The following is a 25,682-nucleotide window of genomic DNA, read 5'->3' as shown; positions in this document are numbered from 1 at the left end:
GCCCTGAACAAAAATCTCCTTCAATTCTGGCGGATACGACACTTCTTGCATTTGAATTGAATCCACTTCATTGGTCCTCGTAAAGTTTCAGTCCCTTCCAATTATCTGATGCAATACAGAATGCACAAAAAATTACGCTAATAGCTGCCACAATATGCTCTTCTAGGATCCGGTTTAGTTTAAATATTATAATTAATATGCGATCCGCTCATAATTATTTTGCGCTCAATCAATAATACGTGTCCGGGTACCTCTAATATAAAAAGTGACTGCTTAATCATGAGATTCAATCTGTACTAATAAACATAGAGCTGTTAGTTTTACCAAGCTGTAGAATTTTACGATGGCAAGTCCATTTAATAAGCTTAATAACTTTCTTTTGATTTCATTTATTAATTTTAAAGGTAGATACCGGAAAAAGTGAGTAGTTCAGAATTTAGTAAATTAATTGTTGTGAATTAGGTAAACTTATTTTTTTACTTTTAAGGATTTAGACCTAGAAATAAGGAGTTTCTATTTCAGTTTTTTATCAAAACGTTGACGATTCTCGCTCTTGAAATCATGGAACTGCTAACCAAAGGAAGAAGACGTTCCACCAGACGCTCAATTTACCATTAACTTCCTGTTGCAAAACATATGATTTGGACCATTTTACCTGAATTTGGTTTTGATACGGTTTGGTTTGGAAAATCCTTGATTTAAAACCACTTCTACCATAATAGGTATAAATCTATGATTAACTCCGCAGATTTCTGAACATTGCCCAAAATAAACGCCCAAGCGATTAACTGTAAAATTTAACTGGATTAAAAATGTGCTGAGGCAATATTTAGTATCAATAAAATCAGCACTAAGAATAAAATCAAACAAAGCGCCCTAAACAATAATTGTGCGTGGTGGAGATGAAAGTTCTAAGAAAGATAGCGGGTTTTACACTTTGGCAAGACCAGCGAGTCTATCAGGGATGCTCTGCTTGGGGTGTCTAACCGTCACCAGTTGTTTATAAAGGAAGAAGAAGAAGAGGAAGAAGAAGAAGAAGGAGATGAAGAAGAAAATCAGAACACTAAATAATCCTGTACATAAAAAATGAAATTCTTTCTTCATTTTCCTTTCAATCCTAACACATTCTGTGGAGTAATTCACAATATTGGCCTATTTTTGACGAGCAAAAATGTTCTTTTTCACTTACTTTTTTAAGTTTAACGTGAGGTTTTGCTCTCATTTTGCATGTTCAAGCAATCAATTTCATCATTAGAGGAGGGGAAAAAACTGAATCTTGCAATCAAATGTCTATTTTTAAACCAGTCTTATTTCTGAATTTAAATTTTGTAGCAGAAATTATGTTGCGTTATAACTGAATAAAACAGTGCTACCGTTTTTTACCCTGATTTTTCCTTTTACTGATCCTGAGTTTGAATTCCATTCCATACCCGGAAAGATTGTTTTCAAACAGAATTTCACCCCATTGCTTTGGAATAATTGCTTTTACTGGCGGTTGAGTCACAGGAATTTGTTACATTTCTTTGAACTAATTCCCATATTGAATGTGTAAGCAAGGAAAAAATTCAAAAAGCTCATATTGCATTCTGCCTTATTTTGTCATCGTCACTCCTCCAAAACGTATCTTCATTTCCTTATGAGCTGCAAAAAGCGTAGAGTTAAACATGTCGACGGTGTAAGTCGGCAATTACATAACGCGTTGTTATTTTTTTAAAGGAGAACAGACTGACATCATTCCTTGAAGTTTTTGCGGAATTTCCTTCGCACAGAGAAGAAAAATCACGGTAGTTTTAAAGAATTGCCGTTGAGTAGTTTTCCGTTTAAAAAATTAATTATGACAGGAAGTCTGCGACGTCGCAAACCGAGTTATGTGATTGCCGACTTATACCGTCGATATGGAAATTCAAGAATGGCGGTTGCCTCCCCCGGTCGAGGAAAATGACGTCCTACTAAAGTCCCAATAGCAACGTGGGGGCCAACACTTTTAGTCACATAGGGCTCACATGAAGATTGAGAAACGCCCTTGCGTAAGAGGGGTGCCGATTTTGGGACAACTCGCGCTGTTGCCGCCTGATAATTTCTACGTAAAGAATTGAATCACTGAAAACACCTCTGGTTGCTGGCAGAGGGACGCTCTTCCAATGATATAAACGATCAAGTTGGGGAGGGAAATATACTTACAAATATGACGCCAACACAACATGATATTACAATATGGGGCAAGTAGGTCAAATAATTTGCTCCGTTGATTTAAAGTATTCTTGTGCGGCCTCCACGGCAAATTAAGGTGATTCGATGGACGCTATATTTTGTGTCAGAACGGCATGCGATATATCGCATCAATTGGTTCCATTTTTTCTGCTTCTCGTCATTTTTCTCCAGTTTTGAGATCGCAATTCTGTTGTCAGGAGACGAAAGCACTCACTTACCAATTTAACAAAGAAATTCAACGTAATAAAGGCGTGGTTTTTTTAGAGAGAAAATATCGCATTCGAGTGCAGTTCCGATATCAGTATCGAATGCGATATTTTCTCTCTAAAAAAACCACGCCTTTATTACGTTAAATTTCTTTGTTAAAATTGGTGAGTGCTTTAGTCTCCTGACAACAGAATTGCGATCTCAATATTGTAGTAAAATGACGAGTAGCTGAAAAAATGGAGCCAATTGATGCGATATATCGCATGCCGTTCTGATACAAAATATGGCGTCCATCGAATCACCATCACCTGCTGAAAGTAACCAAAATGGGTGGTACGGCTTATTTGTGCGCTGGAAAAAAGGTGGAAAAGTTCAGCTCCTCGGTTTGCAATAGGTGCTAACGAATAGGAAAGAAAAAAATTCCTGCACAGTCTCAAACCGATTGAACAACTTTTAGAAGTAGTGCCACCGTATTTTTTTGTACAGAAATCTTGGGTCGTCAATTTTTTACTTTGCATTTGTCATTGCAGTCTGAAACTCGTCCTCAAATGGAAAAGGCGATTTTTTTAAGAGCCTAAAAAGTTTTGCGCCATTACTCGCGGGAGAAAAAAGAGTCAGTGGTGCGATTCGTCATAAGGCTTTCAGCGAACAATGAACCTGTTAGTGTCGGCCTTGCCGTTGCTATTTGCGGCGTCCATACGTATTCACAATTTATTTTCCATGGTCGCTCCGAAATGGGATAGAGCACGGCACGCTAGAGCGACTTTTTCGTGGGACAGGAAAAACGACGAAACGTTTTAGTCGCCGTTTTTTCAAAATTCCACCGGGAGAGGAAAGCTGAATGACTTGAAACGTGAAAACGAAGTCGAGAGATCAAACTTACTGAATGAAATTTAAGCCACGCCAGAATGTCGACGCACAATTGATGTCATTTCCAGAAACCACTCCCATCAATGTCGATTTCTGTATACGTAAATCCGTTGCTTTGACGTTCTGAGAACGATATTGATACATTGTAACATTTTCAAACAAATAAATTTCCATGAAATTGCTGAAAAGGTTGCTTGCAATGAAAGTATGTGCGTCAAGTTCTGATACATGCAGCGGAGATTTTCTATCTAACTATCTTTCTGTGTGCCGAGGTTGAAACTATAAAAATACGGATCTTGATGGCGGTGTTCGAGATTTTGTTCCTCTCATTTCAGTGAATATTTTCAGTGAATATTTTCAGAGAATATTTTTTTGCTTATCAACGATGGTTAGTCACTCCTCAAAAATTTTAATGACTACATGGAACATTTGTGTCGTCAAGAACCGAGATACAAGGTATAGTATAGTTTTACTATCAACATGTCACATTTTGCTAGAAATACGATGCAGCCACTGACTTTCTCTAAGGTTAACTTTCAAGTGCAAGGAGCCTCTCAAAGTTAACCCTTTGTTGCATGAGTCAGTCATCGATTTCAGAGATAAAATCTACGTTCTACGGTGTTTTTAGGATTATAGGAACAGGTTAAGTTCCAATTTATAATTTTTTTTTTGGAAACTTCGGAAATCAGACCTCTAATCCTCTCCAAAAATCATGTGTTGCTTTAGCGCTATTTAATGTCACAGAGGATCAGAGCCAACAAAACATTTGTTACTTTCATGCAACGCTATATGCAACAAAGGGTTGAGGTAGTTGTAATGGAGTGCTGTCGCCTTGTTCATTAGCCCCGCCCCCTCCCTTACATATTCCACAACAGTCAAATTCCTCACGCAGATAGAAAGCTGATATAGGGAGATAGTCTAAGTTATGGTCTAGAAGTCTCCATCTTTACGAACAAATCCTCATTCTGTTGGGAAACCCTCCTGATGTACATAGGCGGTCCCTAGAGAGTTCCTGCGATTTTCGAGAGACTCTCCACCCAAAAGGGAAAGGTATTACCGAAATTCTAAAACAGTTTTATTCGGTCAAACTTCAACTCATTCAACCTAAAAATTAAAACAGTGCTTTCATAGCAAAATACTCATGGCTGGATTAATAAGAATCACATGTCTGTGAATTACATTATTGTAACAAAAAACAGCCCAAATACATCACCCTGGTGAAAATTGGCGATGGGAGCTGCGTTTCAAAATACCATAGGAGTTCCAATAGCCGACTGAAGAAGGCGATAGAAAATCATATAGTTGGCTGTAGAAAGTGGAAAAAATCATACGGCCGGGCTACACGAAGCGATAAAAAATCATACAGCCAGGCTATAGTTCCTATCGCCGGGCTTTACACTTTATCGCCTGGCTGTTGATTTTTCGCCATCGGCTAGAAAAGGCCATAGGAAATTGTGTAGAAATTCGTGTGCTTTGTAAACCCTTAAGTTTGTGCGGAATCACCTTAATATTTACAAAACGCACATTATTTTTTTCATCAATTAAAATGAGAATAATCCATACAGAGTGTGCAAACATTTCAAAGTCATGAGTTGAAAAACGCTGACTCCACGAGATTAAATATTAGAGCCTTACACAAAGCGGAGCAGCGCCGCACTGGCGCCTACAAACCTAACAGGGATACTTCACGCATTGCGCAATGCGTGAAGTATCCCTGTTAGGTTTGTAGGCGCGTTTTGCGCTGGCTGTCCGCCCGCCGCGCCGCGCCGTACTATGGTCCGAATAGCCGGTTTAAGCGGCATTAAATCAGATACGTATGTTTAAATCTCGCAACATGAGTTTTCAGGGGTTTTTAGGGTCGCTGAGTGCAAAAATGCTAATATTCTTCAGGAAAAATCCATTTTTAACATTTTTATACTTTATATAACTGTGGTAATAATTTGTTCACAAACCTTAAATTGAGACTATGAAACCGAGTTGAAGCGGTGGAGCAATTGGCATCGCGTCTCACTCGTCTCCTTGATGTCCCGGGTTCGATTCTCGGTAGAATTTTTTTTTTTTTTTTTTTATAAGTTTAAAAATTAATTTTACGTTGGATGGACTATAAGAAGCTAAAAGTAGAGCCTCGTCAAACACTACTATCAAAGGAACTTGAAAAAGACAGCTCAGGATAATACTTCTACGTTTCATGGCTCCAGAGGCCTACTTTCAAGTCCCACCGATCAGCCGTTTGAACTTGTTTTCGTCTGCCAAGCGAAACTTAAGCTTAAATATATCCATTTTGATAGATTATTTGTTTGAAACATGGGTAAACGTAAAAAAAAAACGTTTACGGGACCTCAAAGTGGCTTCCTAAGACAATTTCATTGCTCGGGAGCCTTACTTTCAAGTCCCACCGATCAACCGTTTAGGCTTGTTTTCGTCTGCCAAGCTAAACTTATGCTAACATATATCTACACTGATAGATTATATGTTTGAAACACTTAAAACGTCAAAAAAAAAACTTTTACGGGGCCTCAAAGTAGCCTCTCGAGGCGATTCTTTGCTGTTCTTGAGCACAAAGTTTCAATTATTGGTCCCGATCAACCCCATCAACTCGTATTATTCTGCCTGGGCAGATTTAGGCTCTAATGCATTCGATTTGCTAGAATATGACAATGGAACATGATAAAAGTCATCGTCAATGGCATATGATAGCTAATTGTAGTAAGTGATAAGAAACGCGAAAACGTCATTTTTCATGAGAAATAACTTGAGGCTATGGTGGACTATGGTTCTGCCACTAGACTAAAAGATAGTCTAGAGTCATGACAATAACTTCCGAGTAAAATTACGAGGTGCTCAGAGGTGCTAAGTATATTTTTTGGGTCCTACTTCTGCGATTTTATTGATAAAACTGACTATGTCTAAGGGTTAATCTAGAGCATTAGATATGATAAAAAAGAATAGTTTCAGCATAAAACATTTTAAACTTATCTTGTATTTTGTGAATCAAGTGCCCAAACACTTTCAGGTACGGTGAAACGACGAAAACAAGCCCTTAAACACAGCACTGCCGCTCGGTAACTGGAATCGCACTCATAAAGTGCTCCGCGCGCCGCACTTCCCAGGCTTGTCACATCTTTATTAGTGCTTTAATCGAAGTGAAATTTTACAGGAGTCTTCTCTACAGTATGTACTATCGATCTATCTCTTAAAATCTAACTTTTTCCAAACTTCACTTTTTCGATTTATTGCCGCTTAAACCGGCTATTCGGACCATAGTGCGCCGCAGCGTACCACGGCGCTTGAAGCAACTATTCCACATCAGAGGTATTGCACAGTATCATACTAAATTGAAGGCGCTCCAACATATTAGGAATGGCAGGCATCCTTCACAAGTATGGAGCTTTCCTCGCAAAATCAATCAAGATACTACGGCCCAAAAAGAGAGCGGTAGTCCAAAAACTCACTAAGTCCTAGCATCCGTAATTCGTAACGTTTAGCATACACTTTATCGCCTGGTTATTGCTTAATCGCCATCGGCTATAAAAGGCTATAAGAAATTGTGTAGCCGGCTATAGAAGCTATTGGAAATCTTACTGCCGGCTGTAGGTCTATGGTATTTTGGAACAAAGATTCTACTGCCAATTTTTACCAGGGCGGGCATATCTGGTTTTCTCCCATGGTTTAAATTCATGACTGAGAATCAAACATCATTGTGCTTGGGAATTTCGTGCGTATTCTTTTTATAATCGATAGGAAATTCACAAAGAGTGTAAAATCGGTGAGTTTTTCCATTCTCAGTTTAGAAATGATAGGAAACAAGAGGAAATATGAAATGCAGTTGGATGTTTCTAATTAAATCCGTTAAATTATGATTCTTACTTTCAGTCTCACCTTCAGAGGTTCTTTAAACAACGTTCAACTGTTTCTGCTGACGAAGCAGACAGGAAAGAGGTAATTTTAGTGGCGTTATTAATTTGTAAAGATACCGTTGATGTCGGCTATCAATGCATACATGAAAACCGCTTTTATAGCGCTAATTGGCGCTCTACGACATCTTGCCGCCAAAGTCCCCTATCCTCTCAAAGCCCTTCAGGGAGTTGGCACTCCCAGATTTCCTCTAAAACTCCCTGTCGCCACCCTTACCCTTCTCCTCCTGGATCCAAAGAGGGACCCAATCACGCATCTTCTTCGGCAGTCTTTCCTCCGTCACCCTGTGGTTCGACGAGGGCAATGACGGTTAGGTAAGCTAGAGTGCCATAAAGTGACATAGGTGGGTGGATAGTTACAGAGCTCTAATATTCAAAGCCGGCGATTGGACAGATGACAGTGACGCGAGGAAATTGCTCGCCTCAGGAATTGCGTGATCCAATTTTAATGAATGAGGGATCCGATTAAAACTAAAGGTTTCTAGAATCCGTCAGTGTAATTATATTTTTTTTGACTTTTACGTCTCGCGAGAAAAATGGGGTGGGGGAAGCTTGATGATCGTATTACTGACTGTTGAATATTTTCCTAGTCCTTGTCAAACGCATGTGCCTCTCATCATCATCTCATAATAATTATTTTTGTCAGGGGGCTCCCTCGAGCTTCGACGCAAAAGTGTCACTCCTGAATCCTGATTGCGAGGGCCGCGACGCGGCGCACAGTGGACCGAGTCAATCGGAGAGGTAGGACATGAAATTTTTGACCAAGACTGCAAATTTTGATGTTAATTTCGTCACATTTTAAGTTTTAGGGGTGGTTCGAGAAGAAAATTTCACGAGGAAACCAATTGAACCACTTGTAGAACCTCAAAGTTTTGTATAAACGGAGTTATAAGCGTCGAAAGTTTCCTCATGTTGTCCGACCTCTCCTATTGACTCGATCCACTGTGCGGCAATGTCGTTACGTCATTGTAATCATGCTTATCAAAAGTGGCGGTAGTCACCCCCGGTCGAGGAAGCGGAAAAATACAATTTTTTGCCTCTTATTGATTATTCCCACTTGTTATAAATTACCTTTCATCAACCGCCGTTTCGGGCTTTCTTCTTCAGTGATCTTCTTCCACTTCTTTATTTTCCTCACTTCCTCTTGCCGTGCTAAAAATGGTCCATGTGGATTCACTTGGAAATGACCCGATTTCCATGTGATTTCATGGAAATCGTCTGACTTCTATGTCCTCCGACATGGACATTATAACGTTTCCATGAAACTCGCACGAAAACCAAGTTATTTCCTTCAAGGCTTCATGGAAATGAAAAAATTTCCTTGTGAGCTCAACATGGAACTCATAACACTTCCATGCAACTCACGAGTATTCATGGAATTGATAATCCCCTTCTCAGTTCGGCATGGAAATAAAAATTGCAGATTTCAACATAATTTCGCGGCATTAAAATCTTTCAGTTTTTGGGAAATTCTAAACTGGACATACGCTCCGGCATGCGCAACATGCGAAAATTACACATCAGAGCGTGAGTGTCGCGTTTGAAGCATAACTACAATGTTAAAGGCGCTCCGCAAGGTGCGCGCCAAGGAACTATACTCGCTATACGGTTCAAACCGGAGATGCAAGATTTTATGAAACTTTATAAAATGAAATTTCGTGAATTCCAATCATTTTTGAAAACTTCTGTGCTATGGGCTCATTACGGCATGCTCATTTTTGTTTATGCTCTAGCAGTATTTTAAAATTATACAACTTTTAGGTGCACAAACTGATTTGACTTTAGGACTTTAGTACCTTAAAAGTAATAAAATTAGGGCAACACCCGCAGCACTGCAGATGTGCGATTTGTAAAATTTCTAAGGGTGAGGTGTTTTGACCCAACACGAAATGAAAAATGAAAAATTTTTATGGACATATTTCCCGTTCTATTTTTCGGTGTCACTTTTTCATGGAAACCGACTTCATGAAAATCATCCACATGGAACATTTTTAGCAGGGCCTCAGTTGGATTGAATATTGAAACAAGCGGGAAAGTTCTAATACTGTCGTATTAGAAAAGTGCCCAGGTGTTAGTCAATGTATTTAGTGAAGAAAGGAAGTATGAACTCCGTCGACTTGGCTGGGAAATGGAAATAAAACATCAGCTGATAGCAAACAAAGGTTACCAAGGAAACCGTAAACGCGTTTTTCCGTTACCCGAAAATGATAGTCACCATTGAGCTCATCAGGCGCGTTTTTTTTCGGCTTCATTTAAGTTCAACGATCAATTTCGATAAGAATTACTCTACCGCTAAGAAATTTTCTTATAGACAAACGGTCGAAACTACCTGCGCATTACGTTAAAAGCATAAAATACAGTTTTCACAGCTTTATTTATTTTAAAAATGGACCCCCCCCCCCCCAAAAGCCTACACATCGATGAGCTGGTGCGCCATTTAAACGAATTAGCACTAGTATACTAGTACTCTAGAGGCAAGTCGAAATTAAAAAGCGCTGCCTATCGGCTGAGCGCTTAAAATAAAATGGTAAAAATCTGAAATAGTACTTAGCTGTACCCTTCAAAGCAAGCATGTTGTTAATTTTCCTCATTGAGATAACAAAATTCTTGCTATGGAAGGTGCAGCCAAGTACTATTTTAGATTTTCACCATTTTTCTTTTCACTATCATATCCAACTGAGGAAGGCTGAGTTTTCAGCCGAAACGTTTTGGTTTTATTCGTGAAAATTCGCCTTGTTAACCGCGTTTTAAATTGTTTTATTATTGCATAACTCGCGGGCTGCGGAGCACCATTCATACCTCATTCATCACACAGAGGATATCACTTTCAGAAGTTTTTTAAGTAGAAAATGAAGTATGAACGGCAGTCTGCGACGCCGCAAACCGAATTACGCATCCCGGCAGTTTTACCATCGATATATCGACGGTGAAAGTCGGCAATCACATAACTCGGTTTGCGACGTCCCAGACTTCCTGTCATACTTTATTTTTTAAACGGAAAACTACTCAACGGTAATTCTTTAAAACTGCCGTGATTTTTTTTTCTATGTGCGAGGAAAATTCTACAAAAACTTCAAGGAATCATGTCCATTTGTTCTCCTTTAAAAAAATAACATAGTTGCGGAGATTTTCAGACACCGCAAACGAGTTATGTGATTGCCGACTTGCACCGTCGATATGCCAGGAGCTGGCGGATAGAGCGGTCCTGAACTCAGGTCTCAGGTCTTCAAAAGAATGTCCGATGAGGACATATCAGAAATTGGTAAGAAAACGAGCGGATGAAGAAGAAGAAGAAGAAGAAGAAGAAGAAGATTAGGAAAGAGAGGTAAGAGGAGACAAGGATGAAGAAGGAGGACAAGTAGAAGATGAAGATGAAGACGGAAAATAGAAATTAGAAGAGCCAGAAAGTTAAGAGGATGAAAAATAATTATGTAGAAGGAGGGATAGAAAATAGGAGGAAATGAGGGGAAAGAAGAGGAGTAAGGAAAAGAATCTTCTTTTCCTAGGCTGAGCCTAGGCTAAGTTTTCAGCCAAAAAGTTTTGGTTTTATTCGTGAAAATTGGTCTTGTTACCCGCATTTAAAGTTGTTTTATTATTTTATTTGACGGATGTTCAGTGAAAATTTCAATCCATGTTGTTGGTTCCAAGAACCCCACCGAGCACACAACTGTAGAGATATACTGCGATTCTAAGTAATAGCTAATCGCATGCAAAACTCTGGTCCTCGATGTAATAGTATCATTTTCATACCTCGTTGCGGCAGATCTGTCAACGATGTTTTTTTCATTCATCTATGGGTTTGCGATTACTTTTAGCAGCGTGCGAGATCACGGTAATTAATATGTACTCGATGACGCTCGGTTTCGCGTATGTTACAAAAAATTTGAGTCTCTCCATCTACAGTTTTGATCCAGGACTGTAGTCGTGTGGGAGCTAGTGAAACCACGACGAATACTGTTTTCAGTACAGAATAGAAACTCGCAGTGTGATGTACGCATGAGCCCATTTGCTAAAATGTTGCAGCCTCCCTTGTCCCTCTTATCGGTGAGTTTAATATTTTGGAATTTTCCCTATTTTTGTTTTAAAGTTCGCAGGTTGTATGCTTTCTGTATTTGAAGACGTGTTTGAAACCAAATAACAGATTTGCGATAAACTTAATGGTGGATAATTTGTATATGTGGACTTATATGTAACAATGACGGATGTGAAAAATGACCTTTTCGAAACACATTCAAAAAACTGTTTTGGCATCGAGAAAATTTTGAGAAAATACTTGAGATGTGATCTTCGAGATCTGTACATTATGTCAGAGCCAAACATATTAAATTTTTGTGTGAACAAAACAGTTTTTTAAGCGTGTTTCGAAAATGTAATTTTAATTGTGTGCCTTAATCTCATATTGGTACACACTGAGAAAGCAAGTTTGATTAACACAGGTATGGACAAGTTTAAATTCTTGCCTCTGATTGGCTCTCCAGAATTCTCTTAACGACCGCCACGTGGACGTTATGCTAAAAGGAATTATGTCGTACGCAACACCTATGCACATAAATCGTTTTAGCATAAATACGTCTATTGAATGTCTTTATTAGTGTGATTGGTTTGTGATTTATTTGTGACGTTTGTCCAATTTTGTAATAATTCGTTATTAATTGTTATAAGTTAATTTAATTTTCCCGAGGATCTTGTAACCATCATTGTTAATACGTGATAGTGTTTCGATGTTTAGATGAAGCAATTCATTCAATAAAGTTGAGAAGCGCGTGGTAAAACGGGCCCCTAAGTTCACGTCACGGGGTCATGTGACACACACAGAGGCTCATGGAAAATGTTCAACTTGTCCATACCTGTGTTAATCTACCTTGCTGAGAAGGTTGTAAAACATTGGAAAAGTTTTGAACCACAGCAGGTGGAGTTGTCCAAAGAAGGCTGGGACATTCAAATGTGAATCTATTTCTTAACTTAAATTTAAAGACGATAGATTAAAGCAAAAACACTTAAAAATTAAGTGTCATATCTTTTTCTCACTGCTTCGTCTTTTTATCGAATGGGTTCGTATAATGTGTTCAAGACACTTTTTCACCAAAATGATATATTTGTAGTACTCACATTTCCTTTTTCGCCCGATGTAAATTTTCGGTTGTCAACTTAAAATACAATGGCCATTTCGGCTTTATTAGCCACCATCATTGGCTAGTAAAGTCGAAATGGCAAGTGTGTTTTATTTTGACAACCGAAGATTCACATCGGGCGAAAAAGGAAATGTGAGTACCATGATACAATCTGATAAAGAAGATACACGATATAGTCAGTTATCTGATTTGAAGTAAATATGAGTGTAGAGTTCTGAACCCCTATAGTGCAAGCATTTCAATTTTCAGTGCGTTCAGGCCGAAATAGTTGGACCTGCTAAAAAGGAGGGAAAGAGGTGTAATTGTTTGTGAAATTACATTGGCTCTTATGAGGAAAACTCTGACAGCCGTTTTTCAAAAGGCAGCTCCACCGATTCCTCACAAATTTTGATTATTGTTTGGCTGTACACCAAACAGATGTCGGCTACAGTCAACCTAGGTTGGAATAAAAGAGATGCAGTCATAGAAAGGACCAGAGAAGGATAAGTGATTACATGTCTCTGTTGGGAAGCAGATTCTCTTTAATTTCTCCTCCCTGCGTATTAATCATGGAAAACGGTTTTTTTCTCGCCAAAAAATATGAATAACGCAAACTATGGATGATTGAGTCCATATGGCAGCAGGAGATTTATCAGAACATTTTTCAGTTTCCAAATCATCATCTATTGTGAGACATATGGGTGTAAAGTTTTGAAAATATGATGAACTTACTCCTCAGTTTTTTATTCTATTTTTCGCAGTTACTAGTGATATTCAACGAAGTGATATTCATTGAAGAAAAGCGTAGGAAGTACCATGACTATCTGGCTTCTAGGACTGCAGACACCCGCGGCGCGTATAGGAAAGCCCAGGCGAGGGTTCGTCTTTTAATCACCAGGAAGAAAAACGAGTCTTGGAGACCAACTGCTCAAGGATTGACACATACCTGGGGGGAAGGAAGAGTGCTGAGAGCTGGAAGCTGATCAAAGGCCTAAGAAGGGACATGAAACGAGACATTATATCTCCGATAACAATCTCACAGCTTGACGAACATTTTAATAAATTATTGACGGAAGGACGACCAGAGTTTCAAACGGGGAATGCTGAAAATATAGTCGAGGATCACTCAATGGAAATTCGAGTTGAGGAGGTGGTCAAAGCAATCAGGGAATTGATGAATGGAAGAGCTCCTGGGCCAGGAAACATTCCAGCCGAGTTAATTAAATGTGGGACTGGCAAGTTGGTTAACCATCTCAGGGATTTGCTGCAGAAGTGCGTTGACGGTGATGACATCCCGAAAGAATGGAAAGAGGCCTGGATAACAGCGTCGCATAAAAAAGGAAGGAAGGATGACTGTGGGAACTACAGAGGGTTAGCGGTGACAGGAACGATAAGTAAAATTTAATACTAGTGATATTTCAAGCGGATCCCAACACTTCCGTAATAAACTGTCAACAGTCGATAGCAAATCCTCCGACTTCGTTGGCGTGGCCTTTTAAGGTAAGCTAAAGCTTGGTATTTCAAAACAAAGTTGGAAAAACAAACTGAGCTCCAGTGGCGTGGCGTGAATTGCGATACATCGATTGTTATGCCATTTAAACCTATGGTAAAGAATCGATTATTAAGGTGTTCGCTGCGAACACCCTGTTTATCGATCCTTTTCCATAGTTTTTCCAAGAAATTTCCAAGAAATAATTCGCATGATGTTATGAATGATGTTTTTGGAGTTAAAGTTAAACTCTTCTAATTACTTTAACTTTGACGTACATTTTAACTAATTCTTATTTTTGGTCTTTAAAGTTGAATTGCTGCCTACAGATCAATTTTTAGAATTTTTGAGTGTTCCTTGTGGTAAATCACGGATGAGTAACATTGTGGTGTAATTATTTCAATTTTCCCTTACCTTAAAGTAAATTTTGCCTGTCTTGATCTGCCATGACAAGGAAGAACGTCATATGAGCCTTCAGCGTTGCCAAATCTTTTGAGAAAATATTAATTTTCAGGGATGCCTGCAATATGAATATTTTTCTTCGAATTTTTTCGGGAATTTTATTCGCGACCAGATCTGAATCATCTGAAAATTTCAAAGGATTTTCTTCATAACTTTATATGGGAGGAAATTTGGCGGTTCTCGAATGTTCAAACGGCGTTTTTCCTTAGCACGGCAGAAATCTCATGAGGCCGTTTTGTTTGCAGCAGACTTTGATTTGTAGATGGCAGAAGGTGGTGATACTTTGATTGGTTTAAAATGTATACGAATTATACTGCTGTAACTTGCTACGTAGAGCGAATGTATCATAATTTTCAAATGCTTTCATTTTAAATGATCATTTAGCGAATTCTGGTAAAATTTAAAAGTTATCGTCGACTACTTTTGCGGTCAACAGTGGCCAATAAAATTTGAATCCAAGGTTTGTAGGTAGTGAGGTTTTGCGTGTTTTTTCTGGCGGGAAAGGAAGGAATATTTTCACGAAGAGTATGTGCATTCTATGAATATAGACGGTGAAACCCCCAAACCAAGTATCTCGTTTGCGGTGTTTACAAGTATCCGTTCCTGTTTTATTACTTTAAGGGGGAACAAATCAACATCATTTCTTGAAGTTTTTTTAGAAATTGCCTTGCAATGAGTAGAAAAATCACGGAAGTTTTTGAGAATGGATTTTGAATAGTTCTTCATTTAAGAAATAAAGTATAACAAGAAGTCTGCATCGTCGCAAACCGAGATATGTGCACGGAGAAAAAAACCTCGTGCGTGGGACCCGAAGTTTAGGTCATATGGATCTCTGAAGTTTTCGGATTGAGCATCTGAACACTTTAGGTCTGGCTGTCGAGGTTTGGATCACACATCTGAAACTTCAGTTCTTACATCTGAAATACTTCAGATATGAGAACCGAAGTTTTTCGAATGTGAAAACCGAAGTACTTCAGATGTAAGAACTGAAGTTTCAAATGTGTGATCCGAACCATAGCAGCTGGACCTAAAGTGTTCAGATGCTCAATCCGAAAAATTCAGAGATCAATTTGACCTAAACCTCGGGTCCCACGCACGAAGTTTTTTTTCTCCGTATGTGGTTTGGTAATTTCACCATCGAACGTAAGAGGCTCGTACATCTCAAAGGATATAGGATCACAACCACGCGAAGGATAAGTCGAAATTCCAATTGCAACAAGCAGGAAGCTCCAACGCATTCGCGTCGGAAAGCGGCTCTGGCGACGGTAGGTAGTTGTTACGCGTTTACGGTTTCCTTGGTAACCTTTGTTTGCTATCAGCTGATGTCCAGTAGTATGACTAGGAAGCTCCAACCACGGCATTCTTCGAAAAAAGCGCGAAAACTTATAGATTTGAATTTTCAAATTTTAAACGTAAAGTAAATTTTTTCCAGTGCGAGATTAAAGCACAGACCCGTTTTGAATTATTGACAGTATCACCATGATTCCAAAAATACACTACACAACATAGCATTCGCTCACAGGAAAAAGATATCAATTAAAATAAAATCAGTCCCCCCTAAACAGCAGAAAATGGCGCCGATTCCCATCAACCAACACGCGGTCTCTCCAATGTAACATGGTCCGTTGATACTCCCCAGCTGGGACCGTCCGGAATAGCAGCTCTAGTGCAAGCACCAGAGCCGCTAACATGAGTGAGTAGAGCAAAAAAGCAAACGAATGCGTTAAGTTTATTTATAGAAAAATAAAGTCGGAACGTCGCACGTGTGTTTTTTTAATTTTACGTGTGCTATAGTCACTTCAAATTGTGAGATCCTCAAAAAATTCCATAGGAGATGCAATGGTTTTTTAGGAGAAGTTACTATCAGTCGACATTTTGGAATATCGCGGTCAAAGAACGCGTACTCCTGCATCCATTAATTATCAAACCTCCATTTGCGTAATTGCGTACGATTCATCGTGGTGCGTCAATATTTAGAGTGAGGTCACTTTATTTCAGTAATTTTTTTTCAAAAGGATGATTGTCCACAAGTACATTACCGTTTTAATGGAAGAGAGTGAGGAAAACAGAACTTTTTTCCACCTCAAAAGGTCATAATAATCAAACGCTCGGAAAACATTTGCTTTTCAGCTCAGTTTCAAACTAAATTCATTCGCATTTAATACGTACATCCAATTGCAACATGAGTGAGTAGAGCAAAAAAGCAAACAAATGCGTTAAGTTTATTTATAGAAAAATAAAATCGGAACGTCGCACGTGTGTTTTTTTAATTTTACGTGTGCTATAGTCACTTCAAATTGTGAGATCCTCAAAAAATTCCATAGGAGATGCAATGGTTTTTTAGGAGAAGTTACTATCAGTCGACATTTTGGAATATCGCAGTCCTCTTGCATCCATTAATTATCAAACCTCCATTTGCGTAATTGCGTACGATCCATCGTGGTGCGTCAATTTTTAGAGTGAGGTCACTATATTTCAGTAATTTTTTTTCAAAAGGATGATTGTCCACAAGTACATTACCGTTTTAATGGAAGAGAGTGAGGAAAACAGAACTTTTTTCCACCTCAAAAGGTCATAATAATCAAACGCTCGGAAAACATTTGCTTTTCAGCTCAGTTTCAAACTAAATTCATTCGCATTTAATACGTACATATACAGGATGTCCCAAACCATCGGCACCAGTTTTTATTTTCGGTTATTTTGGTGGTACAAAACTGCAAACAATGAGTCAAATGGGGAGTCACCCTATGGAGTATCTTTCATCATCCGAAGGCTCCCCAAGCCTTCTTGGGGCCCTTACTTTGAACATCAGGCCGTGAGAATTTTGAAATTATTTAGTCAGAATCATTAAGTACGGAAAATTTTGACCTAAATTGATACCAAAAAGTCCAAACTGATGTCGCTAAATGATATATAGGCCCAGAATAAAGGTATTTTCTTGGGCATAATCGACCTCAAGAAATTCGAATGTGACACTGTGACAGTCTCTCAGCCTTCAAAGGCCTCACTGACCCTAAACTTATCAATTTGGCAAGTCTAGTGCTTATCCATGATCTCATCAGCAAGGGCCTGATGGTTTTGGGACCGTTAGATCCGAATTTTTTGGGGTTGATTACCCTTTAATGTTCACGGGTCAATTATGGCCTCTTTCGCTTCGAGCGCGACACGTTGAGGGTCTGAGGCATCGAACTCTAAATTCAAATATTGGGGATTCAAGTCCTGGTGGAGGAAGATTGACAGATAAATAATAGATTAGAAGTAAACATGTAAAGGATAGTTAGATAAGAAATGTGTTACATTTCAATTATGAAATTGGCGAAAAATAATAATGATCGTCACCAATTAAAATGAGGCAGGAAATCACATTTTGTAATAACCCGCCTGAAAGATTTAATTGAGGGAAATACAACCGGAAAATGTCAAATTCAACAATTAGGATCAATCATTCATGCTGGATCAGATCCAATGATTAAGATCATTCACGCTCACTGAAATTCAAGGATCGAATTAATGATCAAGATCATTCAAGTTTGAAAGATCTTAAGAGAAGTTAATGCAAATTTGAGTGATCTAGATACTTTGTCTTTCAATCTGTTTGCGCTTTTTCTGTTTACGCTGAAGGTTTTATTGCTCATATTGTCGGACCAGCTAAAAAATTGATTCGCCAAGCCCACCAACCACACTTACACACGCACCCCCACCCTCACACGCGTATCTTTGAAATTATTTTTATTCTTGAAAATTAAAGGAGAGATATTGAAGATAGATAATTAGGAGATAGATAATATTAATCATACTTACTAATACTACAGAAATCATGGCGGATATTGGCTGTTATATTAACATCTATTTTATTCAATTCATAATCCTTTTAATTGGAAGTTAAAAATACTTTTATATACGAATAAAACAAGTGGTTTTGTTTACCATAAATGATTATTCATATTCCTTCCAGAAATTAGCCGCTTACCCAAAATATAATTTTTCAAAATTAACTTCACTACAGACCTCAAGATGTAACTTGATACTAGTAAGTCAGATCACCTTTGCATCAATGTAATGTCTCTCTCCCTCGCTCACTACTTCCATCTCTCTTCCGCTCCTACCTTCCATTATCTCTCATGCATACAAATCACAGAGAATGTTCAAGTTGAAAATTCCATGACTTGAGGACATGCAGGTTTTTCTACAATTTCAGAAAGAGGATAAAGAATGCAATGAACAGTGTGTTCATGTGCACAGGAAGAAAATATGTACAGCTTAAGCGAAAATAATGCTGAGGGGTTTTCTTTTATTCCTTAACTTTTTTCATACTGCTGCCGAAGATGAAACCATGAAATTTTACGTTTGCGATGAAGTACAACCCTTTCACCTTTCACTTTGGAAGCTATACGTCATTTACTTTTATTGAACGCTGATGGAATGAAACACCCAATAATCAGCATTAGACTGTGCCAGACTGAGTGCAACTTAGTGCGTCATTAAAAAGAAAAAAAAAATTAATGGAGGATACATACCTTTAATTTCAAAATGAAACAAGTTGGTTTTTGCAATCGCTAGCGATAGCAATATTCGTCATGGGAACTTTTGCTTCTGGGATATGAAAATTTTAAGGTACAGTTCGTTTGTAGTATCTTCAGAATTGAAGGGGCTATGTAATTTTGTGTCGACATCTCTTTTTTAACATTTTTAATTTTTTTTCTTTGCATACAAGAAAGCTGTTATTTACCAATTATTTATTTTCGTTGGATTATGTATGGTTTTTGGAAGTTAACGCATTTAACTTTCAGTTTCGTTTTTTCGGCGTAAAGTATGATATTTTTACTCTACGCATATGCCCGAATACGCATCATAACGACGGTGAAACTACCAAACCACGTATCTCGTTTGCGGTGTTTAAAAATCTCCGCTCACATTTTATTTTTTTGAAGTAGACCAAATCAATATCATTCCTTGAAATTTTCACAGAATTTTCTCCGCACGAAGAGGAAAAATCACGGAAATTTTCAAGACTGGACGTTAAGTAGCTTTTCATTTAAAAAATAAAGTATGACAGGAAGTCTGCGACGTCGCAAACCGAGATACGTGGTTTGGTAGTTTCACCGTCGATAAGTGACCTATGTGCTTCCTAAGTTGCCATTTTTTTCATTCAAATAGATGTAACCGAAATGTTAGATGTGTACTACCTATACTACTTTCATGTCATTGCTTTATTTATTTATTTACTTTTTGCGTAGGTATAAATTGTTATTTTTTGCTGAATTTTGGAGAAAATATTGCTTTAAGAACGTGGAATGTAAATTAATTTTATTGAAAAAAGAAAATACCATCATTAATTTGGGCGAACAGAGAAAATATACATCAATATTTGGGTCAACATCTCCCTGATTATATAAAGGATGAATATATTAGTATTTCTGTATCAAAAAACTTAGCTTTTGTCTTCAGAGATACGATGATTCTAGTCCCAGTCAATTTGTTTTATTGAAAAAACAAAAAAACAAAAAATAAATAAAAAAAAAAAAAAAACAACTGAAATGTTAGACATACTATTTTCATGTCTTTCTATTTGTATCAATAGGTACTTTTTGCTTAACTTACGAACGTTGAATGCAAATTAACTTTATTGAAAAAAGAAAATAACGTCATTAATTTGGGGGAACATGTGGCTGATTATATGAAGGAGGTATATTCCAGTATTTTTGTTTAACATATTAACTCACGAGAAAATGTTCGTACATTTATCATCTACTATTAATTATTTTTTGATGATTAGTCTAAAACATTCAATACAACCATTAAAAAGTAGTTCCCATCGTCGGGTATCGAACTCCCGATCGCCGGGTGCCCGCACCTAATCAAAAATACGAGGCGGTTTAGTCAACTAGGCTATAACGGATCCACGTGAGCGAGAGTAAAAATAGCATTTAAAAGACTCGGGCAATGGGCGGGACTTATCACAAGAGACCTTGACTGCTTTTGAATATGAAGCGCATGCGCATTGCTGTAGGAGCCATGGTTCGCACTGTTTTAATGCGTCTCGAGGTTCATCCTAGCATGCATTCCGATCGCGGCAGTTGAGCTAAGGCAATATTTGCGTATCCATGAATTAAATCAATCAATCGAGCTCTGATTTTGACTTCTTTATCCGTAACGAGTCCTCCAGAACAATTTTCCACCTTGTACGATGGTTATTATTTCTTTACTTCTATTTTTCAAATTTGAGGTGGGATAATGGCGGCTTCTCAAGAACACCGAGGTAGGCGATCTTTTGCACCAACGAACAGAAAACTGATGGCGAAAAATAACCAATCAGAACCTCCCAAAAAAAAGAATTTGCCTAAAAACGGAACTTCGTGGTTCTGCGCAGATTTACCAGTCAGACACGACATCTCAAGGTGGAAAAAAACTCGCTGAAAGCGAATTTTAGCAATCAACACAACTTGACGTAGAGACATGATTGGCTAAAAAATACAACGGTTTTTGATACATCGGAAAATCAACCAAAAATCGGAGACTGGGCGAAACGCTCAAGGTCGCAGAGGTATAGGGAATCCCTTAGCGAAAGCAACGGAACGATTCTAATATCATGGGGAACTCCGTTCCCATGACAACAAGTACTTTTGCAAGCATGCAAAAAATCCAGTGGATGGAAGAATTTAAAAATTGGGTCTGTAATATACATAAAATATTTTGGACTGGGAGAATGTTTCTTTTCGAATGAGCAGTATTAATTGGGTGGGCCTGTAGCTTTGATTGGAAACACTTTCAGAAAAAACTCAAAGAATGAAAATAGTCTCGGTTTGACCTCTTGAACTTGCTCCCGCGAACTGATGATTAACAGTCCGTGTAAGAAGTAACATGATGATGAGAGACGAGGTCCATTTTGATTGAAAAATGCACAGATTTCATTGGCTTACCGTTGTCTCTTTTATTTGTCCATAGGTGCATCCAAATGCGAGAGATGACGTTGACAAGCTCGTGGAAAGAGATTTTTCCGAATATCCTGGTCACAAAGTTGAATTTCCAAGTGTCCCGAAATCTCAAGAATTTTCAAACTCCTTAGAAATTGGCAAAAATATACTCGCCCAAAAAGAAGGAATCGTCCAGAGGATCGGAGACTCAAGAGCGATCAATGGCTTATTCACACATCTTGAGGAAGACGTGCTCGGAACCCAGGACCAGAAACTAACAACCCGCATGGTACCCTCTGCGAGTGTCCAAGAGAGCGACCGTAAGAAATCTCTGTTGACTCGCTGGTTGAGCAGAGATAGTAGAAGTAAATCAAAACGCAGCAGGAAAGCTCCGCCCTCGCCTAATATTTGTCAGCAACTCCTGAAAAAATTACCGACCGGGAAGCATCCTTGTACTCGTCACCCGAAACCTTCACCTCAGAAATCATCAAAGTTGACTTGCTTTACCTCTATCTTAACCCGAACCAAAGCCAAGGGTTTCCCCCAAAATGACGCAACGAACACAAAACCAGGGCAAAACCACCCGCTTTCCCCAGAAAATCGGAGACCTCGTCCGAGTCCCTCCGATGATCCGGATTATTTTAAACACCGCCGGGGTCATAAGAGTCCCCCCCTCGGTCCCCCAATCCGCTCTGACCCCCATTACCAACCACGCCCCCATCCTCACAATCGCCCCCACCACGAAAATCATCCTCCACCTCCACCCATCTATCGACCGCATGAGGACCGCGAAAGATATGATAAGATTGCCGAAATGCTGCGGGATCGTCCCCGGTATCGTCCGTATAATCATGGCGGTAATCAGTATCATGGCGGCGGTAATCGGTATTATGGTGGTGGTGGTTATTATGGTGGTGGTGGTTATTATGGCAGCAGCAGTGACGGTGAGCGTTGGGGTTCGGGATCGGGTGACGGAGGGGGTGATACCGGAGGGGGTGATACAGGAGGGGGTGGGGTTATTACCGATCCCAACGCGGCGCCGGGAGACCAGAGCTGGTTGCAATCGCTTTGCAGTTGTTTTGGGGGTGAGAATAGTGGTGATGGTGGTGGTGGGGGAGATCCATGCGGGGGTATGTGGGATTCGATTACTGGGTGTTTCTCCAATTGCTGTGCCACACTTTGTGACAACATGCCGGACTGTAGCGAGTTGTGTGATGAGGAATGTATAGGGTGCCTCGGCGAGTGCTGTCTTGCCATAATTACAGCACCCTGTTCCGGCGGTTAGGTCGGTACGGACGATTTTCATCATCGATTTTCTCGGAAATGGTGTAGTTTATGGAAAAAAGTCATTCTATATAAAATAGTTATATTTTGTTTCGGCAGGCAACACTCGCTCGCAACATGTTGGGAAAACAAGCAACAATCGCATTTTGCTCGAAGTTGTTTAGTGTTGTGGGGGCCGGGTTTATTTTCGCTCTCAAAACTTGGGAACCACTGAAGCAACATTGTTGTACAGCAACTGCAACGTGCTCCGAGCAAGTCGCTTTTATGTTGTTGCCCAAGACAACGCTGTTATCTAACCTAAAATTCGAATTTGCTCTCTCATTATGGTTGTTCAGAATCGCGTAAAAGAAACAAGAAAAAAAACCAGAAACAATTTGTTGTTCCGAGCAAAACACGACTAAAGTGTTTGAAATTATACCATGAGTTGATTTAAGCAAGAAAATCGGACGTTGTGGTCCATTTTTCATACTTCGAATATCGGATTTTGCTGCAGAGGCGGTCTGGCCAGGAGTGCTAGGATGCTTCAGCACCCCAGAAATTTTGACAAGTGGCTCAAGAAGTCGCGGCAGAATTCCTCCAGGGGCCCCCAAAATTTGTAAACCCCTAATAAAAGAAGACTTAAGAATAGTGAAGGGGGCCCTCACCTGAGAGGAGGGGCCCAAAAACGTATCAGGACCCCCATAATTTTTGAGCCAGACCAACACTGAGTACCTGTACCAACCTACATCACGTGGTAAACAATCTTCAAGAAGCAAACACCTCCTTTTTCTTTCTATGGCATGGTGTTACGTCTCTCATACGATCTTCAAAAAGTATTTCTCCGATTTCACAGGCTGATGAAAATGGGAGCCTAAGAGTGCGAACGAGAGACCCTTTTTTTCTTTCTTTTTTTCTCTCTTTTTTTAAAGGGCGCTGATCTTGTGTTTGGTTATTTCACGATACCACGCCTAAGTCAAATGTAGAAGATACACTATTAAAATAACATCCGGCAATTTGTTTAATACGTTATGGTTTCCACTTTTAAAATCCAGTCAAGTGATGAGATATTTGTAAAATTATGAAATTTTCTGTGCATATTCACTGAAGTCCGTCCAAGAATACAAAATACATCGATTCTAACTTGCTCGCATAAAAACCAAATCTTAAAGAATAAAGAAAAAAGTTTGTGATGCCTCGTATGATAAATAATTACGGAGGTACGAGCTCGCAACGGTACACTCACTGCCAGCCTTACACATCAAACTCGTCTTTATAGTTGATACATTGCCACAATGGTTCATCAGGATCCCAAAGTTTTTGGCTTGGCTATGCAAAGTTTTCATTCGAAGAAACTAAAATTCAGTTTAACTAACCAAAATTTGGTTCCTATGAATAAAAACTCCGGTTATCTGAACCTTACAGCCAGGTGTTCAATATGAACCGAAGATTAGTCCCCGTAATCTGAGTTTTTAATTAACGCAGTCTGTCATGACTGTGTCGGCAGGACTAAAATCGGCCGATCAAAATAATCGTTTGCCCCGTAATAATGAAATAAGTAAATGAAGTATGAAGTAATAAGTAATAAGTAAGGAATGCCCGTCAGTAATGAAATGAGTAGCGAACTTCTAGAAATACTGTAGGCGGATAGGATATACTGCTGTGGCTGTCGCAGAGCGACGAAGAGGGTCTTATGTACATGTTACGGGCACATTCCATTTTGGGCCGATTGCAATCGGCCTAGGCAAATTTCGATCTATAGTTCCGTAATCATGAGCGTAGGTATTCAAATAGGTGCGGGCCGATTTAATCTGCCCGGGCATGTTGCGATCGGCCCAATATCGGAATGTGCCCGGAACATATATGGACCGCGTTTAACAGAAAAGGAACCAAGCTACATCGGCTGTTACCACATTTAGCTGAGGTATTCAATTTTCTACAAGAGAACATTTGTGCGAATTTTCGTGAAAATTTTAGGGGATCTACCTTGTAACATGTAGAAAATTCACTGAAATTTTCAAACAAATCCGCTTCACCGTTTTCTTGTGATAAATTAAAGTGCCCAGTTAAATTTGGCAACAGCTGATGTGGCTTGGTTCCTTTCTGCTTAACGCGGTCCATATATGAAATGCGTAGCTTGGATCAGCACGAATACGCTTGAAAATTTTATGATTACTATTGTGTATTTCTTTTCATAAAAGGCAAAGAGGACCCAAAAAAAAATTGAATGAGAAAATCGAACAAATATGAAGGGTTTTTTTTTTTTTATTAAAATAGCGTAAAAATTATAGATCATGTACACAAATTTAAAAAAAACCAGAAAGGAATTAATTGTAAGTATTACTTTGTTCTCTGTATTTCTTTCTTTTTTTTACATCACTAAAAACTACACGAGCGTTTCAACACTGCTATTTACAGGAGCCTTTAAGTAAATTCAGAAAAGAGAAATTCGAACTTGTACAGGCTCTCTCCCTGTACATACAAACGCATGCTAATGATACGAGATGAAAAGTATTCAGCCCCAATCGAGATTACCAAAAATATCTAATTTCAAAAAGGAGAAACTTCCTAATGGTATAAAATTGTGAATTATGCTTTTTCGTAACTACTAGATTTTTGGATGATTTAAATGAAATTTAAATGTTATGATGCGAATTTCAAATTTAAAAAATCATCATTTTAAAGTACAACGAATCTCATCAAATTCAGCAAGTAAAACCCAGCATAGAATGACATAATATAAATACTTTTACTGCGTTTTAATAAAATCTAATTATAGACTGCTAAGTTAAATACATTTCATTTTAAGGACCATTTGCGGTTGTATAAAATTAAATTTTACTTCTTAATATTACTCACGGCTTGATTATTTTACTTTCACTCCATCGGGGGAAGAAGGAAAGTCTTTGCCGGTTGAACTCCATTAAATTTAAAGCGAAAAGGTTGAATTGAAACAACAAACAAGCGATAAGCCTGTGCCGAACTCGTCTCAATAAAAACGCAAGTGTAAAATGCGTATGAATGGGATAACTAGGGAGAGACTTTTGATTATTCCTGCGTACATAGTGAGTGTTTTTTTTTTTTTTTTTTTTTTTTTTTTTTTTTTTTTCATTATTATTATACATTTTTTTTATCTTTCTACGTTAGAATTGTGGCGAAGGAAAGGACTCACAATTCCGCATTTTGACACCTCCAATATTTGTCGTTCTCAAGACGTGGATTTGTTTCATTTCTTTTTTCGCTT

General features: G+C 38.7%; 1 protein-coding gene across 1 annotated transcript; it reads left to right on the top strand.

Moving 5' to 3' along the window:
• The first annotated feature begins 13,101 nt into the window (after positions 1–13,101).
• On the top strand, positions 13,102–25,380 carry LOC140225158 (uncharacterized). Its single transcript, XM_072302949.1, has 2 exons — positions 13,102–13,813; positions 21,210–25,380. Exon 2 carries the CDS (start codon positions 21,465–21,467, stop codon positions 22,461–22,463), a length of 999 nt encoding a protein of 332 aa, XP_072159050.1. The 5' UTR covers positions 13,102–13,813; positions 21,210–21,464; the 3' UTR covers positions 22,464–25,380.
• The last annotated feature ends 302 nt before the right edge of the window (positions 25,381–25,682 follow it).

This window comes from Bemisia tabaci, chromosome 7 (genome assembly GCF_918797505.1).
Source record: "Bemisia tabaci chromosome 7, PGI_BMITA_v3".
Lineage (NCBI taxonomy): Eukaryota > Metazoa > Arthropoda > Insecta > Hemiptera > Aleyrodidae > Bemisia > Bemisia tabaci.
The sequence above is the reverse complement of the archived record's forward strand: the minus strand, read 5'-3'. Positions and strand labels throughout refer to the sequence as shown.

What these genes read in the sequence shown, in the direction of transcription:
- LOC140225158 (XM_072302949.1), top strand. Translation starts at nt 21,465, where the DNA reads ATGGTACCCTCTGCGAGTGTCCAAGAGAGCGACCGTAAGAAATCTCTG.